Source organism: Sinocyclocheilus grahami, unplaced genomic scaffold, assembly GCF_001515645.1.
Source record: "Sinocyclocheilus grahami isolate Dianchi unplaced genomic scaffold, SAMN03320097.WGS_v1.1 scaffold93.1, whole genome shotgun sequence".
Lineage (NCBI taxonomy): Eukaryota > Metazoa > Chordata > Actinopteri > Cypriniformes > Cyprinidae > Sinocyclocheilus > Sinocyclocheilus grahami.
This window is the reverse complement of record NW_015505272.1, coordinates 903,649-926,925: the sequence shown is the minus strand read 5'-3', so window position 1 is coordinate 926,925 and position 23,277 is coordinate 903,649. Positions and strand designations below refer to the sequence as shown.

Sequence of the window (23,277 nt, the reverse complement as noted above, 5' to 3'; positions counted from 1 at the left end):
TGTTTAGGCTCACCAATGTTGGATTTGTTTAAAAAAATATGATGATGATTAATGAATATTTAATGAATATTACTTTATTTCATAATAAAATATTATTACTATTTAAAATAACAGCTTTCGACTTTAATGTATTTTTCAAATGTAATTTATTCCTGTGATGCAAAGCTGAATTTTCATCAGCCCTTACTCCAGTCTTCAGCGTCACATGATCCTTCTCAGATCATACTAATATATGTTGCACATAATTTTTCTGTTATCACTAATGTTGAATCAGTTTTTTCAAGAGTTTGAGATGAATAAAAGCATTTATTTGAAAGACATTTAAATGTTTACTTTTTTAAAAGTGTAAATTCATTTTTATAAAATCTTACTGACCCTAAATATTGTATTTGATATATTTTTTGTTATTAACCCCTCTTCTTTCTATCTGTAAAATCGTAACTCATCATAGATGGTGGTAAAGATCAGGGGGAAATAACCAGCAAAACAAAGGAGGAACAAAATCTCCTGCCCTTTCCATTTTGTTAAGGGAATGTGAATATTTGGGGAGTGGAGAGTTGTAATAGCTTCCATGTGACATCCAAACAGCAGCCCTACAGCTGTCTCTATTACTGACACATTTAAATGATGAATGAATGGAAAGTTGTACAGTATGCTAGTATTGTTCATTCAAAGAGCATAAATAAGTTCTGTCACGATTTAGCTACATTACTTTCCACTGTACAAATAAAAAATGTAGCAGATTTTTCAACTAATAACATAAAAGTAATATATAAGTTAAACACGTTAACTTGTTTTCTTCCACATTTATCTGAGAAAAGTCTATTTCAAAGAACTTCCCTTTATTGCATATATGTACATATATTTGAACATTGCTATACATTGCTATATTTTGAAATATACAATTTCTTGAAACAATGAATGACCTATTACATTAAAAATACAGTCAGGTGTGATGGCGTAGCATGGCACAACACTGGACCTGCAAGGCATTCCTCGCATGTATAAAACCTCCAGAAGAATATGAAGAACAATAAATGTATACACAGTACACAAGAGCCGATGTCAAGAAAGATCCCTCTGCACCAAAAGTCAAGAATGTGGAAAGTTACACAATCAAGTGAAATCAATGGAAAGAGCAATTCAAATAAGAGAGAAGTATGCTGTAATGAGGCACAATGCAGACTCTACATGCTTACTACAGTATGTGATAGTTAACCTGCCATGTGCTTTAAAATTTAACTTATGAACCTTAAAAATGTACAAGTTTCAACTCCTAATTTGATTATTATAAACAACTGTAAAAAAAGAAAAAAAGCTGAACACCTAGTATATAAACCATAAAGCTTTTAATGTACCTGTAATTGTGCTGGGGCAGGATTAAAAAATAAATAAAAACATCATAAAACACACAAAACCTTTTGCATTTGGAAAGCCAGCTAGTGCATTCAAAATTGATTCAAAGCCAATTACCACTAGGAGAAAAACTGGTCCTGCAAAATGCAACTCACTTCTCTTTTAAACTATGGCATTTGTATCTTAAGTCATCAATTGTCAGCTCAATGTTTATATTAGGCTACTAAAAAGCAATTTCCTTTTTATATGTAGTTGCCACATGTGCTAAATAAATACAACAGATGAAGAATGCCCACTTAACAAGCCCTTTATGTTGTTGTTGATTTGAGTGTTAGATTTTGTAACACATTTCAACAACGTCCTCATGAAAAGCTAGTATTAATTTATTATGACTGCACAAGTATGTTAAATTATAAATAACATTTGGAAATATTTCAATTTCAATGGAAAATAAATCAATGATGGTAAAGTCAGTGCTTTGATACAAGGTGTTTATGAGGGAGGGGTCGAGTTCCTCTCGCCGGCCGGGGTCAAGGGTTTGGACTCAATGTCTGTGCGGTCTGTGCTGTGGACTGCTGCGAAGATTGTCATCCATCTGTGACAAAAACATACATGACGATAATACCCACAGGACAAGTGTTCATTCCAAAAGATGTGTAAGAAGAGACACTACATAGCCAAAAGCATGTGGACACCCCCTTGTGTGTCTGTTTCAGCAGGTTCATAAAATTGAGCATACAACCAGGCGCACACCCTTAAAAAAATTAGGAAATTTATGATAAAAAATTTAAAGAAAAATAGCTGTTGTTGTGAGAACATTACTGTAAAAAAAAATACGGTAACATTTTAAGTTTCTGAGTTTATATCTCATAATTCTGACTTTTTTTTTTCCTTGCAAGTCTGAGAAGAAGTCACAACTCTGAGAAAAAAAAGTAGCTTTTTTATTAGCTATTTATTTATTTAGTGGAAACATTTTTCACAATTCACAATTTGGGACAACTATCCCTGTCCCAATTTGAATTTATATCTCACAATTCAGACTTTTCTCTCAGAATTGAGAGATAACATCTCTATTCGTTTATATCTTCTTTAAAAAGTGAGACTTGTGAGATATAAACTCAGAATTACAAGAAAAAAGTTTAGAATTCTTTTTTTTTTACTCCATGGCAAAATAGGCTTCCATTTAAAACCCTTAATTATTTAAATGAAAAACCATCAAATGTATGCTGTCCCTGAGAATTCTGGAAATGTCAACATTATATGCTATTACCATAGCATTTTTACAGTCTTCTACAGTCAAAATTACAATCGTTTTTTTATACCATTTCCTTATAACAAATATTTTCACCACAATACTCCATGACTTTTCGTTTCCAAAAAAATTAACGGTTAAAGTCTGGTTGGACTCTTTCTTAACTCTTTGGTGTCCTCATACTTTTAACCATGTAATTGTGATTTCTAGTGAAAATAAATTCAGAAGTGAATGAGCACATCTTGCCAAGACCTTTTCAATAAGGTTGGACTCTTTGTTAACAAGTTGTGTCAGTTTCTGGAGGTTTGCATCGACAGGATCATGGATAGCCGTCGGTGAGCCTAGCGAGAGGGCATAGACAGAAAAGAAAAGACGACAGGACACTGATTCTGAAGAAAAGCAGGCATTTTTACGCACATGGGAGAAAGGTTAGAGCAGATACAGAGTGCAGCCAAAGAGACAAAGAGCCACAAGGCCAAAGACCATGCTGTTATTAAACTGTCTTTTAGAATCTGCTATAAGCCAAATATCTAGGGTTGAAAGCAATGGAAAGGTAATGAATCATGAATATCTGGTTAAATTATTTATTTCTATGATTCAGCAGCAAACAAGTGGAGGTTGAGATAAACTAATAAAAAGAAGAAAGAGAGCAGAGCATGACCAATACTATGTTTTTTGTGGGTTTATTAATATAGTACTATAGGACAGGCTATGACAGAGGTCTCACTACTTACAGTCCGTTCTCTTCTCAGCAGAGGCATTAAAGTAGTTTTTAAGGATGGTGTTGCAGAACTGGCAGAGGTTATCAAGTTGGTTCAGGTGCTTCTGAAGCTGTCCACTGGGCAGAGGTGCTTTAATTAGAGGGGCGATATGGCCAAAGACAAAGGCGTCCAGGCTTGTAGGCCTGGCAGATAGAAAACATAGTGAACTTCAGGCTGATACACAAAGATGATTACATTTAAAGGGATAGTTCACCCCAAAATGAAAATTCTGCCATCATTTATTCACCCTCAATTCATTCCAACCTTTATGACTGTCTTTCTTCTGCTCAACACAAAAGAATACATTTTGAAGAACGTGAGTAACCAAATAGTTTACAGTAGCCATTGACTTCCATAGTATTTTGTGTATCCACAACTACTGTGTTAAACGGCTGAAAGAAATTTAAGTTTGGAACAACTCAATTATTTAAATAAGAAAATAACCAAATTTTCATTTTTTGGGCGAACTATCCTTTTAACTCAATTATACACTAGCGTTCAAAAGTTTAGAGTTGGTAAGATTTTGTAACGTTTTAAAAGAAGTCTCTTATGCTCACCAAGGCTGCATTTATTTGAATAAATGATGACAGACCTTTTATTTTGGGGTGAAATGTCTCTTTAAAGAGCTAAATATTATGCAATAAAAGAAGTGAAAAACTCACGTGTCTCCAAAGAAGAAATGGAAGTTCCCAAGTCTGTGGGAGAGCAAATTCAGGCACTCTTTGGCTTCACTGTAGATCTAAAAGAAATTCTATTACTAACCATACAATTTTTATATTCATAATTATGTGGAATGGCATAACTACAATAGCACATTTGTTGTGTAACATATTTCATGATCCTCTGGATTCTACACTCCACCTCAGGCAGATTTGCTCATGAGGACAGACAATTTTCCTGAGATAAACTGTTTTCCATCTCACAATGCAGAACCGCAGACATTTCCATTTCACCATGGCATTGAAAAAAAAAAAGAATTCAAGGCAATGCATGACAGTTAATGTCTCTGATGTAATGTTATGATCGTGGATCTGTTTTCTCATACCTTTCCCTCTACTTCTGTGATGTTCAGCAATGGCGACTCTGCTTTGGTCAGTAAGATGCGGGACAGAGCCAAGCTGGCCTGTCGACCCGGTACAAAGAAGTTAAGGGGGAACGGGGAATGTGATGTAAACCAGGGTCGGGTCAGGTTAGCATAGTTATCTGCGTCCACCCAGAATGTGTGCAGCTACAAATTAACAGCACAGATGTACACTTAATTCATAAGACAATCATTATGAGGACCAGAAACATGATTTCAGTCAGTAAGTGAATTGCAAATGGACCCACCAGTGCTGGCCGCAGCTTTTCCTCCAGGAGGGCGATATAAGCCATTGTATCTGCACCTTGCTTAGCTGTCAACTCATAGTCGGCATTGAATCTCTGTGTTGATTAGGCAACACATGTATTACTGACATTTTAATATACAATCCAGGGAGCATAATCTCTCTTCCTCAAGCACATCATACTTCTTTATTGTATGAATTTATTTGGTAAAATCATGTAATAAGTAGGATCATTTATAGTCATCTGGTCAACAAATTCATCAAGATTCTTCTGCTGAAAAACACTTTACACAAAAACGAGAAAATCTGTAAACAAATATGAATTTCTACCTGTTTTCGTAGGAAGTTTAGAATTTGTGTTGGTTCTGTGACTGTGGATGCCTCATAGTGTAGTTGTGGCACAGATGCTGTGAGGGAGAAACATGACAGCTGCAGCTTAACCATCAAATAACTCCTTATCCCCTCGCATGCACTTCAGCAATGTTTGGTATTCACAATGTTACATTTGGAAAATGACATGGATGCTTGTGGCTACATCCCAGACTTGCACTACATTTAACAAGCTCTAACACCAATATTATTAAAAACAGACCTGTGATAGTCCTCCATGTCCAGTCAATAGACTTTACTGCAAGCTTTGCACCTGAAAATTTAGCATATGCCTGTAAGAGAACATTAAAAACATAAGAAGGTGAACAGAGGGTTGATTAAGGGTTAAGTAAATATTAATAATCATCACTAAAGCGCTATACTGTAACTAGGACTTTTATTATGCATTTTTGCAAAAGGTTATCAGAACGCATGTTTTCAGGCAGCTGCAAAAAAAAATAAAAAATCTATACTCCAGCACAAAACACAAGCACTTGTTTATAACCTATAATCTAGGTGAAAAGCGTTTAAAAGGAGCCCATACCCTTCCGATCCTATCAGCATTATTCCTCTGACCTTCAAGAAATAAAACCCGGAGCTGTGCGACACTATCAGCTTAAATATCAATGCAATGCAATTAAGTCAAGCTGCTTTTTGCATGACAGCTACGGCAACAGAAAGCATCAGCTGACAACTGAACTGGCGCATAAATAGTGTACAGAGACTTTTATTTATCAAAGTGACTCGGATAACGTACAGCTATCCGGATCCCAGGACACGTCTCTCCAAAACTGCATCGGCGTTCGTGATTAAACATTACACTGTGAATATGCATACAGCACAAGCGTTAAAATAAGCCGTGTAGTTACCAGCACGATGAGAGAGTCTGTGTGCACGGATGGCAGATCCCAGTCGCCTCCCCAGCAGAGCAGCTCCATGGGTTCCGCCATGTTGGTGTGCACCACTGAGCATCCCAGTGCGCCAGCAGAGAACTTTGCACCCAGCAAATGTTTGTTAAAATACATAAATGGAAGCAAGAAACCTAAAAATAAGAAACCAAAACCGTACTTTTTATTTAATTAAAAAAAATACATCAATTAAGAAATTATTTTGCCAAATTCAGCAAATAAATATATAAATAAACAGTGTTGGGGAGTAACTAGCTACAACAAGTAACTGTAATCAGTTGTAGTTACTGAGAAAAAAATGTGTAGTTAAATTACAGTTATTTATGAAAATGTTTACGATTATTAAGGGGATTACATCTGAATATTTTCTCACACATACCGATTTAATTGACTTCCCCCCCCCCCCAAATTGCATTGACTGCTCTAAAATATGAGGAGTTTAGGACACAGAATAGGACACATGCTTATTCGCTAAGGTTTTTATTTTCTATTTGGGTTTATGTACATGCTTTATTTTCTTAAGATTAACTGTTTTTTCCAAGGCATTTTTAGATGTCAGTGTTTCCTGAAATATATCTGCTATGCAAAGATTTCAAAAGCAGTATTATAGCCATATTGTTATGATTTTAAATCTGATGATATGATTTCTATTATTTTAAAGCAATGTCTGTGCTTTAAAATTAAATTATTATAATCTTAATTCAAGTGAAGAAGGATTTGGAAAGTCTGACAGTAGTCAGTGTTGAGCCCTATAGTGTAAGGTTAACCCTGCCTGCTTTACATGTTTGAAAATGATTAAAAGCTGAAAACGTGTATTAGAAATTTAGAAAAGTAATCATAAGTAATCAAATGTAATTAGTTACATTAGCCTATTTAATAAAGTAACTGAAATAGTTACACTATTATTACATTTTAAATAGGGTATCTTGTAATCTGTAACTTATTACATTTCCAAAGTAACCGTCCCAACACTGTAAATAAATAATAGAAATACAATAAAAATAGGCTATATAGATGTATATTTAGGATAAGCTAACTAGAGGCAGTGACCTGATGATTTTGGCAATCATAAAAGAATCCTGCTAGGTTTTTCATTTATTTATTTTTTTAAAGAATTAAATCTGTTTTCTTTATTTGAGAATCTGCAGGATACAATACACAGGCAGTTGTAGAGTTCATGTGGTAGACTCATTCATATGAAGCTGAAAGTTTAACTGATTTTCCATAACTCATCTGTCTTAACACTCAAACTGGCAAGACTCAGCAGGGACATGTCACGCCAGATCATTCCTCTAAATGTGTTCTTTCTTTCTTTCTTTCTTTCTTTCTTTTTTTGCAGATTGTTTGGTTAAGTGCAGTCGGATTGTTAAGCCATTATTATTTCTGTGTAAAAATCCTCAGTTGCAACTTTTAAGTACGGCAACTTAAGCAACTTTTTGGTTTGCTTTCAAAAGCATTTGTTTAATTAGATCATTTAAACCAGAATATTCATTGCAACCTTTAACTGGCGCAGGTTCTGACCAAAAACCAAAGCATGTCCTCCCATCATTTACCTCTTTTAGAAGGTTGAGAAGGCTTTCTGGTAAAAGCACAGAAGCATTCTGGAGGAGGTGCTTGGTCACACCTTATATAGAGAGAGAGACATCTGAAAAGCGTAAATCACTTGAGCACCAGTCTGGTTCTCATTCATCTGCAGGGCTACAGGGAACAGGCAGTTCTGTTTTGACGGCTAATGATCAAGACTGAATCAGGGGTCAGAGCAGAAACCATTTTTTCCAGGAATAAGGGTGGAACACTTTAACTGGATTTGCGACATAAAAAAAAATCCACAATGGGTACTTGGATAAGAATCATATTCAGTTTACAGTTAATTTTACAACTCTTTGATACAGTGAAAACGCAAGGAATTGGTAAGACCTTAAACCTTATAATAGTTAAATATTTAATATTTAAGAAATTAAAACTTTTTGTGAATGTTAATATTCTTGCATTTTTTATTTGCATATATTTACAAAACTGTTTATGAATAAAAGTGTACATGCCTTAATTTTCTTCTGTTAAAATGTGAAATAAATGAAAACCAGCTCATTTCTGATCAAATATAATATCAATATTAGCACAAATTAACAGTTTTTTTTTTAGTTAGGCAGGTCATTTATCACTCCATAAATGTCATAAATTATCTGGAAATCCCCCAGCATGCAGTGGGATTAACAAATGTGGAACTGAACACTTACTGTAAAAAATCTAAAATTGAGAAAGTTTAAAGTTTAAAGCAACCAGCTTCAGGAGATTTTTGAGTTTTCTCAACTTGATTTTGTAGGAGATTTTTGCGTTTTCTCAACTTTTTGTTGGACAAACTGAATACAAGAAGTTGAGAAAACTCAAAAAATGTCTTGAAGCTGGTTGCCGTAAACGTTTAAGTTTTCTCAACTTTTGATTTTTTACAGTGCTCTATGAAATGACCATTAGCTGAGGACAAATTTGTCAATGACCTTATTGGTTGCTTTTTATATTGTGTCCTGGACAAAAGAGTAGCGGAATAACGTGTATTACACAAATGCATCAAAACCATCAGTATCCAGTGCAAATCTGTTGACAAAAATGCTAATTTTGCAGTTTATGATCTTCTGGGGTCACCGGATTGCTTACCTGACCTTCTGCAAGGAGGAATACAGGCAAAGAACATGGACAACGTTTTTATCCTGGCAAGCCTGCAGCTGCAGAACAAAGCTCCAACTCGGGTCTTCCGCATCTTCAATGCCCTAGACAACACAGATTATTTTGATTTCACCATTCAGGGGAAATTAAACAAAGGTTTGTGTGATCAGAGCTCACTAATGTGCTTTATGTTCAGTGGCTCAATAGAAACTTGATATGTACACTAAATACTTTTTTCTGTTCACAGTCGTTTTGAAATATCTGAAAAGCAATGGAAAGGTTGGATCAACCAATTTCGGTAAAGTGCCACTGACAGATGGTCAACAACACCATATACTGCTCCACTTCAGCGGGCTGCAGCAGAGCACCCCCACCACGGCCCTCTATGTGGACTGCAGGCTGGTGGAGAGAGTGCAGGACGTGCCACTGGCCTTCAAATCACTGCCGCAGGGCCCAAAACGAGTCACGCTCAAGACCCTGCCAACCTCATCCCAGGTAATCCGAGAAGGTGGAACAAATAATATCATTATTCTGTTTATCTATGCATACAGGAAGCTGTAAAAAAAATTTTTATCTACAGTAAAAAAAACTGCCATCTCTGGTTGTCAGAAATTCATTGTAAAAAGTACTACAGGTTTTGCAAGATACTTGTATATTTTACAACTTGTAACAATATATTTCATTAAGTGATATAATGTTAAAATCCCTATAGGAACACTACCAATATCTGCCTTTTTACCTTAAAATATACCGATAATCAGTGGTGTGCGGTGGTGTTCTGAAATGAGGAGGCAAAGTCTTCAAAGTTTTTTTTTTTTTTTTTTCAAATCAAACGTAAATTCATGTCCCAGTCACAATATCTTGGTTAAATATACATTACTTACACTATCATAAAAAGAAAAAAAACTATTCTATTTTATATTTTTACATTAACAATGTAAATCAGGGGTTTGTTAAAACTCAATGGGCTCAGTGGAGGCGAGAGAGACGTGAGCTCCTGCTGTAACTTTACCTGCTAATGTCGCTGTTAGATAATGTTTTTTTTTTTTTAGATAAACAAGTGATTTAATGCACTTTTTAATGTTGTATTTTGTCATATTGGCATTGTTTTAGTTTTGTACTACAAATTTCTTTCTTATCCAATATTTTGAGGAGGCACTGCCTCCCTTGCCTCCTCAGAGGAAACGCCCCTGCTGATAACCACCCTAATATACAGGTGGCACAAAAAAAAGCCACATGATCAGAGTTCATTGCAAGTGACATAAATCACAGCCACACATACTTGTGTGAAACAAAATTATTTGTACAAAAATATAATCACATGATGAGTCATGCAGGGACTTTTTTACTTGCAAAAACCATACATTTGACTATATTTTACTGTAAAATTACATGTAATGTGGTGTTAAACTATTAACAGTTTTTCACTGTGTAAGGTAACTTACACTTAATCAATTAGCGTGTTTTACTGTAACATTTAACAGTGTTTTTCTGTAAAATTACTAACATTTATTTTACAGTTTGTGAATATGTACCTGTGTTACAGGACAAGTTGACAGACCTCAGACTTGTGCTTGATGAGTCTATTGTTAATGTGGTAGAGCTTCAGGACTGCAATGCTCCAGAGCAGGGTGAACAGTGGGAAACACTGCAGCTACTAGGTGAGGCTATTGTTTCTCTGTCGTCTGTGTCTTATTCAGCTTTGGTTATTTGATTGTTTTTTTTCCGAATACAGAGAATATCATTATGTTACATTTCTGCAGGAACAACTTCAAAAATGGAAGCTGGCCCAATGTTTGAGCTCATGCGAATGATCCAAGAGTTGAAACAGAAGGTCGATCAGCAGGTAACTTGAAATTGAGTGGGAAAACAGTTCCTTAAAGGGATAGTTCACACAAAAAGTACAGTTCTTTTGAGTTCTTTCAGGAACAGATCATTATTTTCACTAAATCAGTTGACAGAACCAGCCTGAATGATTCCTGCATCAATCAGGTTTCAACTCACTGCTTCAGTAATGGCGGGGAGATTATTCATATTTATCAATCTGGTGCTCACACAAAGCTAAAGAAGCCTATGGACTACTTTTATGATAAAAATTTTGTTTTGGTTATTTGAAGCTTGAAAATCCCCTATTCATATTCCACTTCAGGTTTGTAACAATGTAATGAGAGTAATGACAGACTTTCCATTTTTGGGTGAACTACCCTTATAATAATAACAGCATAATAACAATCTGTTTTCATAACAGACCAAAGAAACCGCTGACTTGAGAAAGACTATCATGGAGTGTGTTCAGTGCAATGGTAAGACTTTAGCTAAAAAGTTACAAAACAGCTATAATGAGAAAACATTTAGCAGTTTTTCGTGTCTGTGCTCAGTCAAGTCAATTATTAGAGGCTTATAATGAGGATGTTGAAGGTGTAGGACAGGTGAACTCAAGTGTTCTGTTACCATTTAGATGCGTTTGGACGGGACAAAGCAGGACTACAGGATAAAATGCAGTCCAAGTGCAGGCCAGGGGTCTGTTTTAAGCTGGACATGTGTATCGAAACAGCTGAAGGTGTGGAATGTGCACCCTGTCCTGAGGGCTACTCTGGAGATGGTGTCCAATGTGATGATGTAGATGAGGTTAGACTTAAGATGCTGATTTTTTGTTCATCATAATACTGTACTATTCTTTAGGTCTTTCTGTGGTTTGAATCAAGTTTTGCTGTTCATGATGTTCATCTGGCCACTTATTTCCTGTTTACTTCTCTCGTAGTTGGGTACTTAGGAAAGTACAAGAACACTCATGAAGACTTGTTTTATTTTATTTCATTTATTTCCATTACTCACTGCAGTTTCTCAATAGCACAGACTGTTCAACACATCTGACATTGTGTTCTACCTAAATGATGAACAATAAAACTCGAGTTGTTAGGAACACAACACATAATGATTTATTAACATATAATCATGTCTCAATAAGGGTTTTATTAGACTAATAATTGTTTAAACTGTTACGTAGGCTCTAAGGTAATTTTCCAATGGTTTTCATAGAACTTTTCACAGATCGCGGTGCAATCGTGTGACTTAATCATCCATGTACTACTACAGAGCATTGTTTGTTGAACATCATAAATCCAGCTAATCTTTTAAACTGTTCAATTTTAGTGCCAGTTCAACCCATGTTTCTCTGGTGTTCGGTGTATTAACACTGCACCAGGGTTCAGATGTGAGAAGTGTACACGAGGCTTCACTGGTCCAGAGATCCAGGGTGTGGGCGTTCACTATGCTCAGACAAACAAACAAGTATGTATTTGGGACAGTTAATTAAAATAATTAAATTAAATTAACCAGTGTGTATGAATGTGTGTGTGTGTGTGTGTGTGTGTGTGTGTGCACTACCATTCAAAAGCTTGGGGTAGGTAAGATTTCTTTTTAATGAAATTGATAGTTTTATTCAGCAAGGATGCATTAAATTTATCAAAAATGTCATGCATCAAATTGATCAAAAATGCATAATGTTAAAAAAGATTTCTGTCTCAAATGAATGCTGTTCTTTTGAACTTTATATTCATGAAAGAATCCTGAAAATCACAATTTTCATGAAAATGTTAAGCAGCACAACTATTTTCAACATGATATTAATAAGAAATGTTTCTTGAAATCAGCATATTCGAATGATTTCTGAAGGATCATGTGACACTGAAAACTAGAATAATGATTGCTAAAAATTCAGATCAAATTAATGCAGCATTGGTGAGCATAAGAGACTTCTTTTGAAACATTAAAAAATCTTACCAACCCCTTACATTCAAACATATTATGTAATAAGACATTTTGAAGCACTCTCTAGTGCAGGGGTGCCCAAACTCGGTCCTGGAGGGCCAGTGTCCTGCAGAGTTTAGCTCCAACGTGCCTCAACACACCTGCCGGGAAGTTTCTAGCATGCTCAGTAAGAGCTTGATTAGCTGGTTCAGGTGTGTTTAATTAGGGTTGGAGCTAAACTCTGCAGGACACCGGCCCTCCAGGACCGAGTTTGGGCACCCCTGCTCTAATGTATGCCAGTGATAAAGAATGATTACTGTATTATATACCATGATATTTACACGGTACTCCAATTACAACTACAAGTTCAAAAATAGTATCACCATGATACACAAAGTAAAAATGGTATTGTTTGTGATTTTAGTACCGTACTGTGATTAACATCATATTTATAATTTTTATCAGATATGCAATGATATTGATGAGTGCCAGATAGATAACGGTGGCTGCACACCCAATTCATACTGCCATAACACAGTGGTAAGACTACAACTATCCTAGTTTACCCATTGTACTAATGTGGCCAGTGGCAGGTACAGTAAATATAGTTTAAATGTGAAACTTGCTTTCTTGTAGGGTGCGTTTCACTGTGGGATCTGCAAGACTGGATTCACGGGTGACCAGAATAGTGGCTGCATAAGTACTGGCCTGGACCCTGCTCCTCTAACTGACAGGCTGTGTGGGAACGGCCAGCCAAATCCATGTGACGTCAACGCAGAGTGTGTTGTGGAGAGAGATGGGAGCATCAGCTGTGCGGTGAGACGTCAAGCATTCACACAGATGTTTTGTCTACTTGTGCATTTCAAGAAAACATAAAGAGATGTTGGTGACTTTCTATGCCATTCTTTTGAGCCAGGACACAGCTTTCTCAGCTGACATCTTTGTTGCTTTTAGTGCAAAATTGGCTGGGCAGGAAATGGCTACGTCTGTGGAAAGGACACAGACATTGACGCTTATCCAGATAAGAAACTTCAGTGCAGAGATGGAACCTGCAAGAAGGTGATATTCACGTGACCTGTTATTTTTGTTAGAAGTTTAGTTTATTAGCACTAGTTAACACATTAGATATCATGAACTGACAATGAACAACATTCTCTTCATTTATCAGTCGAGGTCATTTTTACAAATATACATTTCCACAAAAGTTTGGGTTCAGTTATACAATAAAAACAGTAATATTGTTAAAGATTACTATTCTTTACAATTGCATTACAAATCTTACTGACCCCAAACCTTTGAATGATAGTGTTTATTTTCATGTTCATTCATAAATTAATAACATTTACACAACTTGAAATTGTTAATATCATTTTAATTACTATGTTAAACTTAACAGTAATCAAGATTAAAGGGTTAGTTCACCCGAAAATGAAAATTCCGTCATTAATTACTCACCCTCATGTCATTCCAAACCCATAAGACCTTCCTGCAGAGTTTAGCTCCAACGTGCCTCAACACACCTGCCGGGAAGTTTCTAGCATGCTCAGTAAGAGCTTGATTAGCTGGTTCAGGTGTGTTTAATTAGGGTTGGAGCTAAACTCTGCAGGACACCGGCCCTCCAGGACCGAGTTTGGGCACCCCTGCTCTAATGTATGCCAGTGATAAAGAATGATTACTGTATTATATACCATGATATTTACACGGTACTCCAATTACAACTACAAGTTCAAAAATAGTATCACCATGATACACAAAGTAAAAATGGTATTGTTTGTGATTTTAGTACCGTACTGTGATTAACATCATATTTATAATTTTTATCAGATATGCAATGATATTGATGAGTGCCAGATAGATAACGGTGGCTGCACACCCAATTCATACTGCCATAACACAGTGGTAAGACTACAACTATCCTAGTTTACCCATTGTACTAATGTGGCCAGTGGCAGGTACAGTAAATATAGTTTAAATGTGAAACTTGCTTTCTTGTAGGGTGCGTTTCACTGTGGGATCTGCAAGACTGGATTCACGGGTGACCAGAATAGTGGCTGCATAAGTACTGGCCTGGACCCTGCTCCTCTAACTGACAGGCTGTGTGGGAACGGCCAGCCAAATCCATGTGACGTCAACGCAGAGTGTGTTGTGGAGAGAGATGGGAGCATCAGCTGTGCGGTGAGACGTCAAGCATTCACACAGATGTTTTGTCTACTTGTGCATTTCAAGAAAACATAAAGAGATGTTGGTGACTTTCTATGCCATTCTTTTGAGCCAGGACACAGCTTTCTCAGCTGACATCTTTGTTGCTTTTAGTGCAAAATTGGCTGGGCAGGAAATGGCTACGTCTGTGGAAAGGACACAGACATTGACGCTTATCCAGATAAGAAACTTCAGTGCAGAGATGGAACCTGCAAGAAGGTGATATTCACGTGACCTGTTATTTTTGTTAGAAGTTTAGTTTATTAGCACTAGTTAACACATTAGATATCATGAACTGACAATGAACAACATTCTCTTCATTTATCAGTCGAGGTCATTTTTACAAATATACATTTCCACAAAAGTTTGGGTTCAGTTATACAATAAAAACAGTAATATTGTTAAAGATTACTATTCTTTACAATTGCATTACAAATCTTACTGACCCCAAACCTTTGAATGATAGTGTTTATTTTCATGTTCATTCATAAATTAATAACATTTACACAACTTGAAATTGTTAATATCATTTTAATTACTATGTTAAACTTAACAGTAATCAAGATTAAAGGGTTAGTTCACCCGAAAATGAAAATTCCGTCATTAATTACTCACCCTCATGTCATTCCAAACCCATAAGACCTTCGTTCATCTTCGGAACACAAAGAAAGATATTTTTGATGAAATCCAAGAGCTGTCTGACCCTCCTAAGAGAGCAATGCAACTGAAATGTTCCCAGACCCAGAAACATAGTAAGGACATCGATAAAATAGTTTATGTGGCATCAGTGGTTCAACCGCAATTGTACGAAGCTACAAGAATATTTTTGTGTGCAAAGAAAACAAAAATAACAATTTTATTCAACAATTTCTTCTCCTCCAAATGACAATCTTCTGCCAGTATTCTCGTAGCTTCATAAAATTACGGTTGAACCACTGGAACATTTCAGTTACATTGCCATCTATGGAGGGTCAGAAAGCTCTCGGATTTCATCAAAAATATCTTAATTTGTGTTCTGAAGATGATCGTCACGGGTTTGGAACGACATGATGGAATTTTCATTTTTGGGTGAACTAACCCTTTAAGAACTAAAGAATAATTTATGTTTTTGCTGTTGTATTAAGTAATGTTAACAAACTAAATCTTATTGTAAAGTGATACCAGATTATTTTACTTTTCATTTTTTTAGGATAACTGCATGTTTGTTCCAAACTCGGGCCAAGAAGACGCAGACAGAGATGGGAAGGGAGATGCCTGTGATGAGGATGCAGACAGTGATGGCATCTTCAATGATCAGGTCCAGATTAATCAACATTAGATCATGATTTGATGAACTGAGAAGCTCCCTTCAATGTCAGTGCTTGCATGACTGTTTTCCTACAGGACAACTGCTGGTTGGCTCCTAACATAGACCAGAAGAACAGTGATAAAGATCTCCATGGTGATGCTTGTGATAATTGCGTAAATGTGGAGAACCCGGACCAGCGGGACACAGACAAAGACGGACTGGGAGATGCCTGTGATGATGACATAGACGGGGATGGTAATTGAATTCAGGTCTTATTTTGTCAAAAATCAACTTCACAATTTTTGCACACATTTTTCCAATCTCTGCTAGTGTTCCATCTGCTCTGCGGCTGCTGTGTATTTTATTTAGTTGCAGAAATGGGGTGTTAGGTTTTAAATATCCTTTTCACCCTTGGGCCTGTTTTTTATCAGGATTTTCCTGTGCTTAGCTCCTTTTATGAGGAAAAACAGAAGCTTCTGTGTTTTAAAGCTCAAATTAGAGCGCTCTTTAGCCTGCACAGGTCATGTAAAACTGAAGTGACCTGTAGGGATATTAACAGCTTCTACGGCACCACACTGATCATTTTCTTTCAAATCGACAATTATTTGTTCCAGTCTGAAAAGTGTAAAATAGCGTCCATGCAGCGCTTGACATTTACGGTCTGTTCATCAAGGCAGAAATCCAGACACTTGACTTGATACTTTAGAGCTTGGTCATGTCTCCTTTGAGCAACCACATTTCCACCAAGAACCTGCGCCAAGAGCTGCTGACACGTGGAAACTATTCCACAGAAGTCTTTCCGAAACTTGTTAAAGATTACTATTCTTTACAATTGCATTACAAATCTTACTGACCCCAAACCTTTGAATGATAGTGTTTATTTTCATGTTCATTCATAAATTAATAACATTTACACAACTTGAAATTGTTAATATCATTTTAATTACTATGTTAAACTTAACAGTAATCAAGATTAAAGGGTTAGTTCACCCGAAAATGAAAATTCCGTCATTAATTACTCACCCTCATGTCATTCCAAACCCATAAGACCTTCGTTCATCTTCGGAACACAAAGAAAGATATTTTTGATGAAATCCAAGAGCTGTCTGACCCTCCTAAGAGAGCAATGCAACTGAAATGTTCCCAGACCCAGAAACATAGTAAGGACATCGATAAAATAGTTTATGTGGCATCAGTGGTTCAACCGCAATTGTACGAAGCTACAAGAATATTTTTGTGTGCAAAGAAAACAAAAATAACAATTTTATTCAACAATTTCTTCTCCTCCAAATGACAATCTTCTGCCAGTATTCTCGTAGCTTCATAAAATTACGGTTGAACCACTGGAACATTTCAGTTACATTGCCATCTATGGAGGGTCAGAAAGCTCTCGGATTTCATCAAAAATATCTTAATTTGTGTTCTGAAGATGATCGTCACGGGTTTGGAACGACATGATGGAATTTTCATTTTTGGGTGAACTAACCCTTTAAGAACTAAAGAATAATTTATGTTTTTGCTGTTGTATTAAGTAATGTTAACAAACTAAATCTTATTGTAAAGTGATACCAGATTATTTTACTTTTCATTTTTTTAGGATAACTGCATGTTTGTTCCAAACTCGGGCCAAGAAGACGCAGACAGAGATGGGAAGGGAGATGCCTGTGATGAGGATGCAGACAGTGATGGCATCTTCAATGATCAGGTCCAGATTAATCAACATTAGATCATGATTTGATGAACTGAGAAGCTCCCTTCAATGTCAGTGCTTGCATGACTGTTTTCCTACAGGACAACTGCTGGTTGGCTCCTAACATAGACCAGAAGAACAGTGATAAAGATCTCCATGGTGATGCTTGTGATAATTGCGTAAATGTGGAGAACCCGGACCAGCGGGACACAGACAAAGACGGACTGGGAGATGCCTGTGATGATGACATAGACGGGGATGGTAATTGAATTCAGGTCTTATTTTGTCAAAAATCAACTTCACAATTTTTGCACACATTTTTCCAATCTCTGCTAGTGTTCCATCTGCTCTGCGGCTGCTGTGTATTTTATTTAGTTGCAGAAATGGGGTGTTAGGTTTTAAATATCCTTTTCACCCTTGGGCCTGTTTTTTATCAGGATTTTCCTGTGCTTAGCTCCTTTTATGAGGAAAAACAGAAGCTTCTGTGTTTTAAAGCTCAAATTAGAGCGCTCTTTAGCCTGCACAGGTCATGTAAAACTGAAGTGACCTGTAGGGATATTAACAGCTTCTACGGCACCACACTGATCATTTTCTTTCAAATCGACAATTATTTGTTCCAGTCTGAAAAGTGTAAAATAGCGTCCATGCAGCGCTTGACATTTACGGTCTGTTCATCAAGGCAGAAATCCAGACACTTGACTTGATACTTTAGAGCTTGGTCATGTCTCCTTTGAGCAACCACATTTCCACCAAGAACCTGCGCCAAGAGCTGCTGACACGTGGAAACTATTCCACAGAAGTCTTTCCGAAACACCGCCACCTTGTGACATGACCCGACAAACTGCACACAAAGACATCACTGTATAACACCGCAAACACCGCAGTGCATTTCTCCTGATGGAGTTTGCTCGATTCAGTGACATTTTAGACAGTATACCTCTGTATAATACTTTCATTTATACCACTGGTGCTCTGGCTCTATACTCTGGCTCTGACTCTAGTGATGAATCACTGAATGCATCCATGTACATTCTCTACTTCTGATAGGTTTGAAGAACATCCTGGATAACTGTCAGAGGGTTCCCAACCCTGACCAGAAGGACAAAGATAATGACGGTGTTGGTGATGCATGTGACAGCTGCCCTGAGGTGCCAAACCCCAACCAGGTGCCAAACAACGTTATTACTGCCTGCTCCTGAATTCTATTCTATTCTGTGTATTTTTAATAACATAACTTTTTCGTGTCATCTAGTTTTTAAACCTAAATTTGAACCTAATTTAAATAGATAGTTTTAGTGCTTTAGTTTTTAAAAATCACTGTTTCTTGAAAACTGCTTTTCTGCCTCTGTTTTAGGGAGTCAAATTATTTAGGCATTTTATCAACTGTTTATCTCAAAATTAGTAGTTATCCATGTTTTAAACAAGGGTTATTATAGTTAACAAACTAAAACCACAAAACATTTTATTTATTTATTTACATTTAGTTTAACTTGATGTACAAAAGGGGTAAATAAATCTAACTATATAGACACGTTTGAAAAATAATAACAAAATAATCATAAAAATGACAAAAACATTCACAAAAATGATTAAAACTTTACTGAAATTTTTTTAAATTAAAAATATAAAAATAATAACTAATTCAAAAATATGAATAAAAACTATAATAGTACCTCAATAATGCAAAAAAAATACTTTTTTTCATACTGCCTAGCATCACAACATTGAGTTTTTAGTGAGATTTATTTACACAAAATAGCATCTTACCATACTGGCAGAATCACTCTTATCACTGTACATATCCAAAAACCATCAAACAATGCTGACCAATCTAGATAAACAATATTAAACGAGCAAGAGTACTGTTGTCCCTAAATATCACTGGCTCATTGCCTGCTAATATTCACAAAACAACACGATTCTGAGTTGCTTTGATTCTGAGAACAGTTCAGTGAATAAACAATATAAACAATAAAAAACTGTTTAGTTACAAACAATAATTAAATTAATATACACAAAATTGACAGCTATTTTGTCTTCTTTTTTTTTTGCTTCACCAACGAAAACAGTTAGAGAAAACAAATCCAAAGCAGAAACAACCTCTCGTGACTCTGAGCAACACACAGAATCGGTTGAGTGAATGATTCAATGATTCACTCATCCGGTCCGGAATGAATCAACGTTTTGAGTGAAACTGTTGAATGAAAGATTCAGTCACCAAACAGTCACTTGCTGCCACCTACTGGTGCAAATACAAACAAAGGAAGCTATCCAAACAAGTCCCTGTGCTGTTAAGTTCCTATATCAGCACTCTTTTAAGGCCTCTTGTCCAGATTCAGGGAAACAAACTGTTGTATAATGTGTATTTAGTATATTTTGTATGTTAAATATGTCATTTTCATTATTACTATTTTTAACCTGTCTTCTGTTTTCTTTCAATCAGTCTGATGTTGACGATGATCTTGTTGGAGACACTTGTGACACAAACATTGACAGGTAGAGTCTGATTTTTTACCTTTCTCTTTGACGGTCAATATAAAACAAGTTTATAACGTAGGTCTTTTGTTCCAGTGATGGAGATGGTCATCAGAACACCAAAGACAACTGCCCCAACATCATCAACAGCGCACAGCTGGACACTGATAAGGACGGACTTGGAGACGAGTGTGATGATGACGATGATAATGATGGCATTTTGGATGATAAAGATAATTGTAGACTGGTGTCAAACCCAGACCAAAAGGATGAAAACAGTACGCACAGCAACATTTGTTTAGTAGGATGTCATAAGTTGTTCAATGAATCAAGACAAATGTTTTAGTTTACATTTTTTTAATGCTAATACAAGGACATTTGTGTTTTAAAGTGTAACTTAAGTGTCCAAATATTGTTCATAATGTGCCTCACAAATCTATAAATCAGACCACTGATAAAAAGAGAAATAAGCAAACCGTTTTTTTTTTTCTCGCTCTTCTTCTTTGTCAGATGATGGGGTGGGTGATGACTGCGCTGGAGACTTTGACAAAGATCATGTGATAGACAGAATCGACACCTGCCCTGAGAATGCAGAGATCACTTTGACTGATTTCAGAGCCTATCAGACTGTGGTTCTGGATCCAGAGGGAGAGGCTCAGATTGACCCCAACTGGGTTGTTCTTAATCAGGGAATGGAGATTGTCCAAACCATGAATAGTGACCCAGGACTAGCTGTTGGTATGTTTATGTGACCCACACCATTCAAATCATCTTGAGTATTTCCACGGTGAAAAGACCAGCTAAACCAGCACCAATCCAGCATAAACCAGCCTGGAAATTCATACTGGTCTTAATTGGTCTTTTAAGTAAAGCTATGTTGTTTTCTCTTAAAGGGATAGTTCACCCAAAAATGAAAATTCTGTCATCAATTGCTCACCCTCATCATGTCGTTCCAAACCTGTAAGATATTTGTTCATCTTCGGAACACAATTTAAGATATATTTGATGAAATCTGAGAGCTTTCTGACACTGCATAGACAGCAGTGCAACTACCGTGTTTAAGGCCAGAAAGGTAGTAAGGAAATCATTCAAATAGTCCATGTGACATCAGTGGTTCAACCTTAATTTTATGAAGGTACAGGAATACTTTTTGTGCACAAATAATTCCTTTTTGGGTGAGCTCTTTTGGGTACTCTACTCAAAAATGAAAGAATTCCCTCATCAGTTACTGATTTTACGTTGTACCAGATTTATATGACTTTCTTCTTTGAAACACAAATTTCTGTAAGATAATATAATTCAAGTGGATGGGACCCTCAAAGTTGATGCTTCAAAAACCACACAAAACAAAAGCAATGGTAATCCATGCAACCACAGTGGATGAATCAGCGTCTTCTGAAGCAAATTTATAGTTTAAAAAAGTTTAAAATATGACTATTTTTCACACCCATCGTTTCGCTTCAGAAGACATTAAACTGGGGTTACTTTTGTGTTTGTTTTGCATGTTTTTGAAGCAGCAGCTTTTCGTTTACTGTCCACTTGCATTATATGGACTCTCACAGATGTATTCATTTTCTAAAAATCTTCATTTTCACACAAGACAGAAAGTCAAATACATCTAGGATGGCATGAGAGTGAATAAATGATGAGAGAATTTACTTTTTTTGAGTATCTAATTTCTGTACGAGTTTGGTTAAATCATGGTTGAAACATGAGCTTTAGTATTTTGTTTTTAAATGAAAATCTGGCCAAAATGTGACAATCTTGCCACCACAAACAGGGTACACAGCATTCAGTGGCGTGGACTTTGAGGGCACCTTCCACGTGAATACAGTGACCGATGATGACTATGCAGGCTTCATCTTCGGCTACCAGGATTCCTCCAGCTTCTATGTGGTGATGTGGAAGCAGACGGAGCAGACGTACTGGCAGGCCGTGCCCTTCAGAGCCGTGGCTGAGCCTGGCATTCAGCTTAAGGTCCCAGCGCTCTTCATCTCTATTACTGTCTGCTTTTATCATTACTGCTGCTCCACGGAGCCCTCGGCGAATATAGAAATGTGGCTGTGGCTAAAATCTGAAGCGTGCAAAATCACTTAACGGATGTTATAGCTATAGCCAAATAGTTATTTTGATAGATTTGATTATTCAATTTAAATAATAAACACACAGACATGAATCAATATATTTGCATTTCTAGGCTGTGAAGTCTAAAACCGGGCCAGGGGAGTTCCTGAGGAATTCTCTGTGGCACACTGGAGACACAAACGATCAAGTGCGCATGCTGTGGAAAGACCTTCGTAATGTGGGCTGGAAGGACAAGGTGTCCTACCGCTGGAATCTGATGCACAGGCCCCAAGTGGGATACATCAGGTCAGACGCCGAAAATACTGGAGAATTCAGACTTTACTAGATTTGGATGTGAGAAACGTGTTAGTGGTGTTTCTCTGTTTTGGCACAGAGTAAAGTTCTATGAAGGTACCGACTTGGTTGCAGACTCTGGAGTGGTTACTGACACCAGTATGAGAGGAGGCCGTCTTGGAGTGTTCTGCTTTTCCCAGGAAAACATCATCTGGTCCAATCTGAGATACCGCTGTAATGGTGAGTGCAGTGCTTGAACAATGCATTCTTATTCATTTCAGTGTGTATCTTAATATACATTTTATGACATTTACAGACACAATCCCGGAAGACTATACAGAACAAGCCCAGCAGTAATGAAACGAAGATGAAATGAAACTGGAGAGCACTACTTGTGATATGACTGATGTTTTGGGTACTCATATTTCCAGTAAAACACCATTTACTGACTTCTGCATTCAAGACGAATCCAGTTTTATAGTTATGCTGAATTTAGACTTCTGTAATATTCACTGCATAAAAATGCAGTTCAGCAGGAAAGAGCAAAGCCTCTGTGCTACTAAAAACTCACTAATTGTTTTAATATTAATAAACTGAACAAATACATTTAAATTGTCAAGTTTTGTGCTTGAACTTGGTGGAGAATGTCATACACTTGTAATCTTACAGTGATAGTTTAAATAAAAAATTTAAAAATAAAACAACCCAAAAAGCTGTGTTGCTCCAAAAAATATATAAAAATTAAGATAAAAGAAAAGAAAAGAAAAAAAAGTTTGGGGTCAGTATAAATGTTTTCAGCATTCCCATCATAGGAATAAATTAATATATATTTAAAATGAAAAGTTAATTTAAAATTTGATTAAATGAATTCCTTGGTGAGCATAA

General features: G+C 36.4%; 2 protein-coding genes across 2 annotated transcripts; one reads left to right on the top strand and one right to left on the bottom strand.

The window, feature by feature from the left end:
* Positions 1-1,258: 1,258 nt before the first annotated feature.
* mtx3 (metaxin 3) lies at positions 1,259-6,063 on the bottom strand. Its single transcript, XM_016275316.1, has 9 exons — positions 5,933-6,063; positions 5,287-5,356; positions 5,025-5,101; positions 4,699-4,791; positions 4,415-4,597; positions 4,032-4,108; positions 3,343-3,512; positions 2,861-2,949; positions 1,259-1,951 (listed from the first exon to the last, which is right to left on the bottom strand). Exons 1-9 carry the CDS (start codon positions 6,011-6,013, stop codon positions 1,901-1,903), a joined length of 891 nt encoding a protein of 296 aa, XP_016130802.1. The 5' UTR covers positions 6,014-6,063; the 3' UTR covers positions 1,259-1,900.
* A 1,578-nt stretch (positions 6,064-7,641) lies between these two features.
* Positions 7,642-23,112, top strand: LOC107587510 (thrombospondin-4-B). The gene is made up of 21 exons (XM_016275317.1): positions 7,642-7,881; positions 8,591-8,788; positions 8,880-9,127; positions 10,179-10,293; positions 10,396-10,478; positions 10,881-10,935; positions 11,091-11,260; positions 11,786-11,923; positions 12,848-12,922; positions 13,019-13,198; positions 13,337-13,441; positions 15,771-15,878; positions 15,965-16,124; positions 18,607-18,725; positions 20,003-20,055; positions 20,131-20,312; positions 20,545-20,772; positions 21,815-22,011; positions 22,232-22,404; positions 22,493-22,632; positions 22,709-23,112. Exons 1-21 carry the CDS (start codon positions 7,803-7,805, stop codon positions 22,747-22,749), a joined length of 2,847 nt encoding a protein of 948 aa, XP_016130803.1. The 5' UTR covers positions 7,642-7,802; the 3' UTR covers positions 22,750-23,112.
* The last annotated feature ends 165 nt before the right edge of the window (positions 23,113-23,277 follow it).

Excerpts from the sequence above, each read along its gene's own strand:
- mtx3 (XM_016275316.1), bottom strand. The coding sequence starts at position 6,013 with ATGGCGGAACCCATGGAGCTGCTCTGCTGGGGAGGCGACTGGGATCTG. Across the intron at positions 3,513-4,031 it reads CATTTCTTCTTTGGAGACAC|GCCTACAAGCCTGGACGCCT; the intron begins GTGAGTTTTTCA and ends TCTATCTGCCAG. Across the intron at positions 2,950-3,342 it reads TGCTGAGAAGAGAACGGACT|GCTCACCGACGGCTATCCAT; the intron begins GTAAGTAGTGAG and ends CCCTCTCGCTAG.
- LOC107587510 (XM_016275317.1), top strand. The coding sequence starts at position 7,803 with ATGGGTACTTGGATAAGAATCATATTCAGTTTACAGTTAATTTTACAA. Across the intron at positions 10,294-10,395 it reads GGAAACACTGCAGCTACTAG|GAACAACTTCAAAAATGGAA; the intron begins GTGAGGCTATTG and ends ACATTTCTGCAG. Across the intron at positions 12,923-13,018 it reads CATACTGCCATAACACAGTG|GGTGCGTTTCACTGTGGGAT; the intron begins GTAAGACTACAA and ends GCTTTCTTGTAG.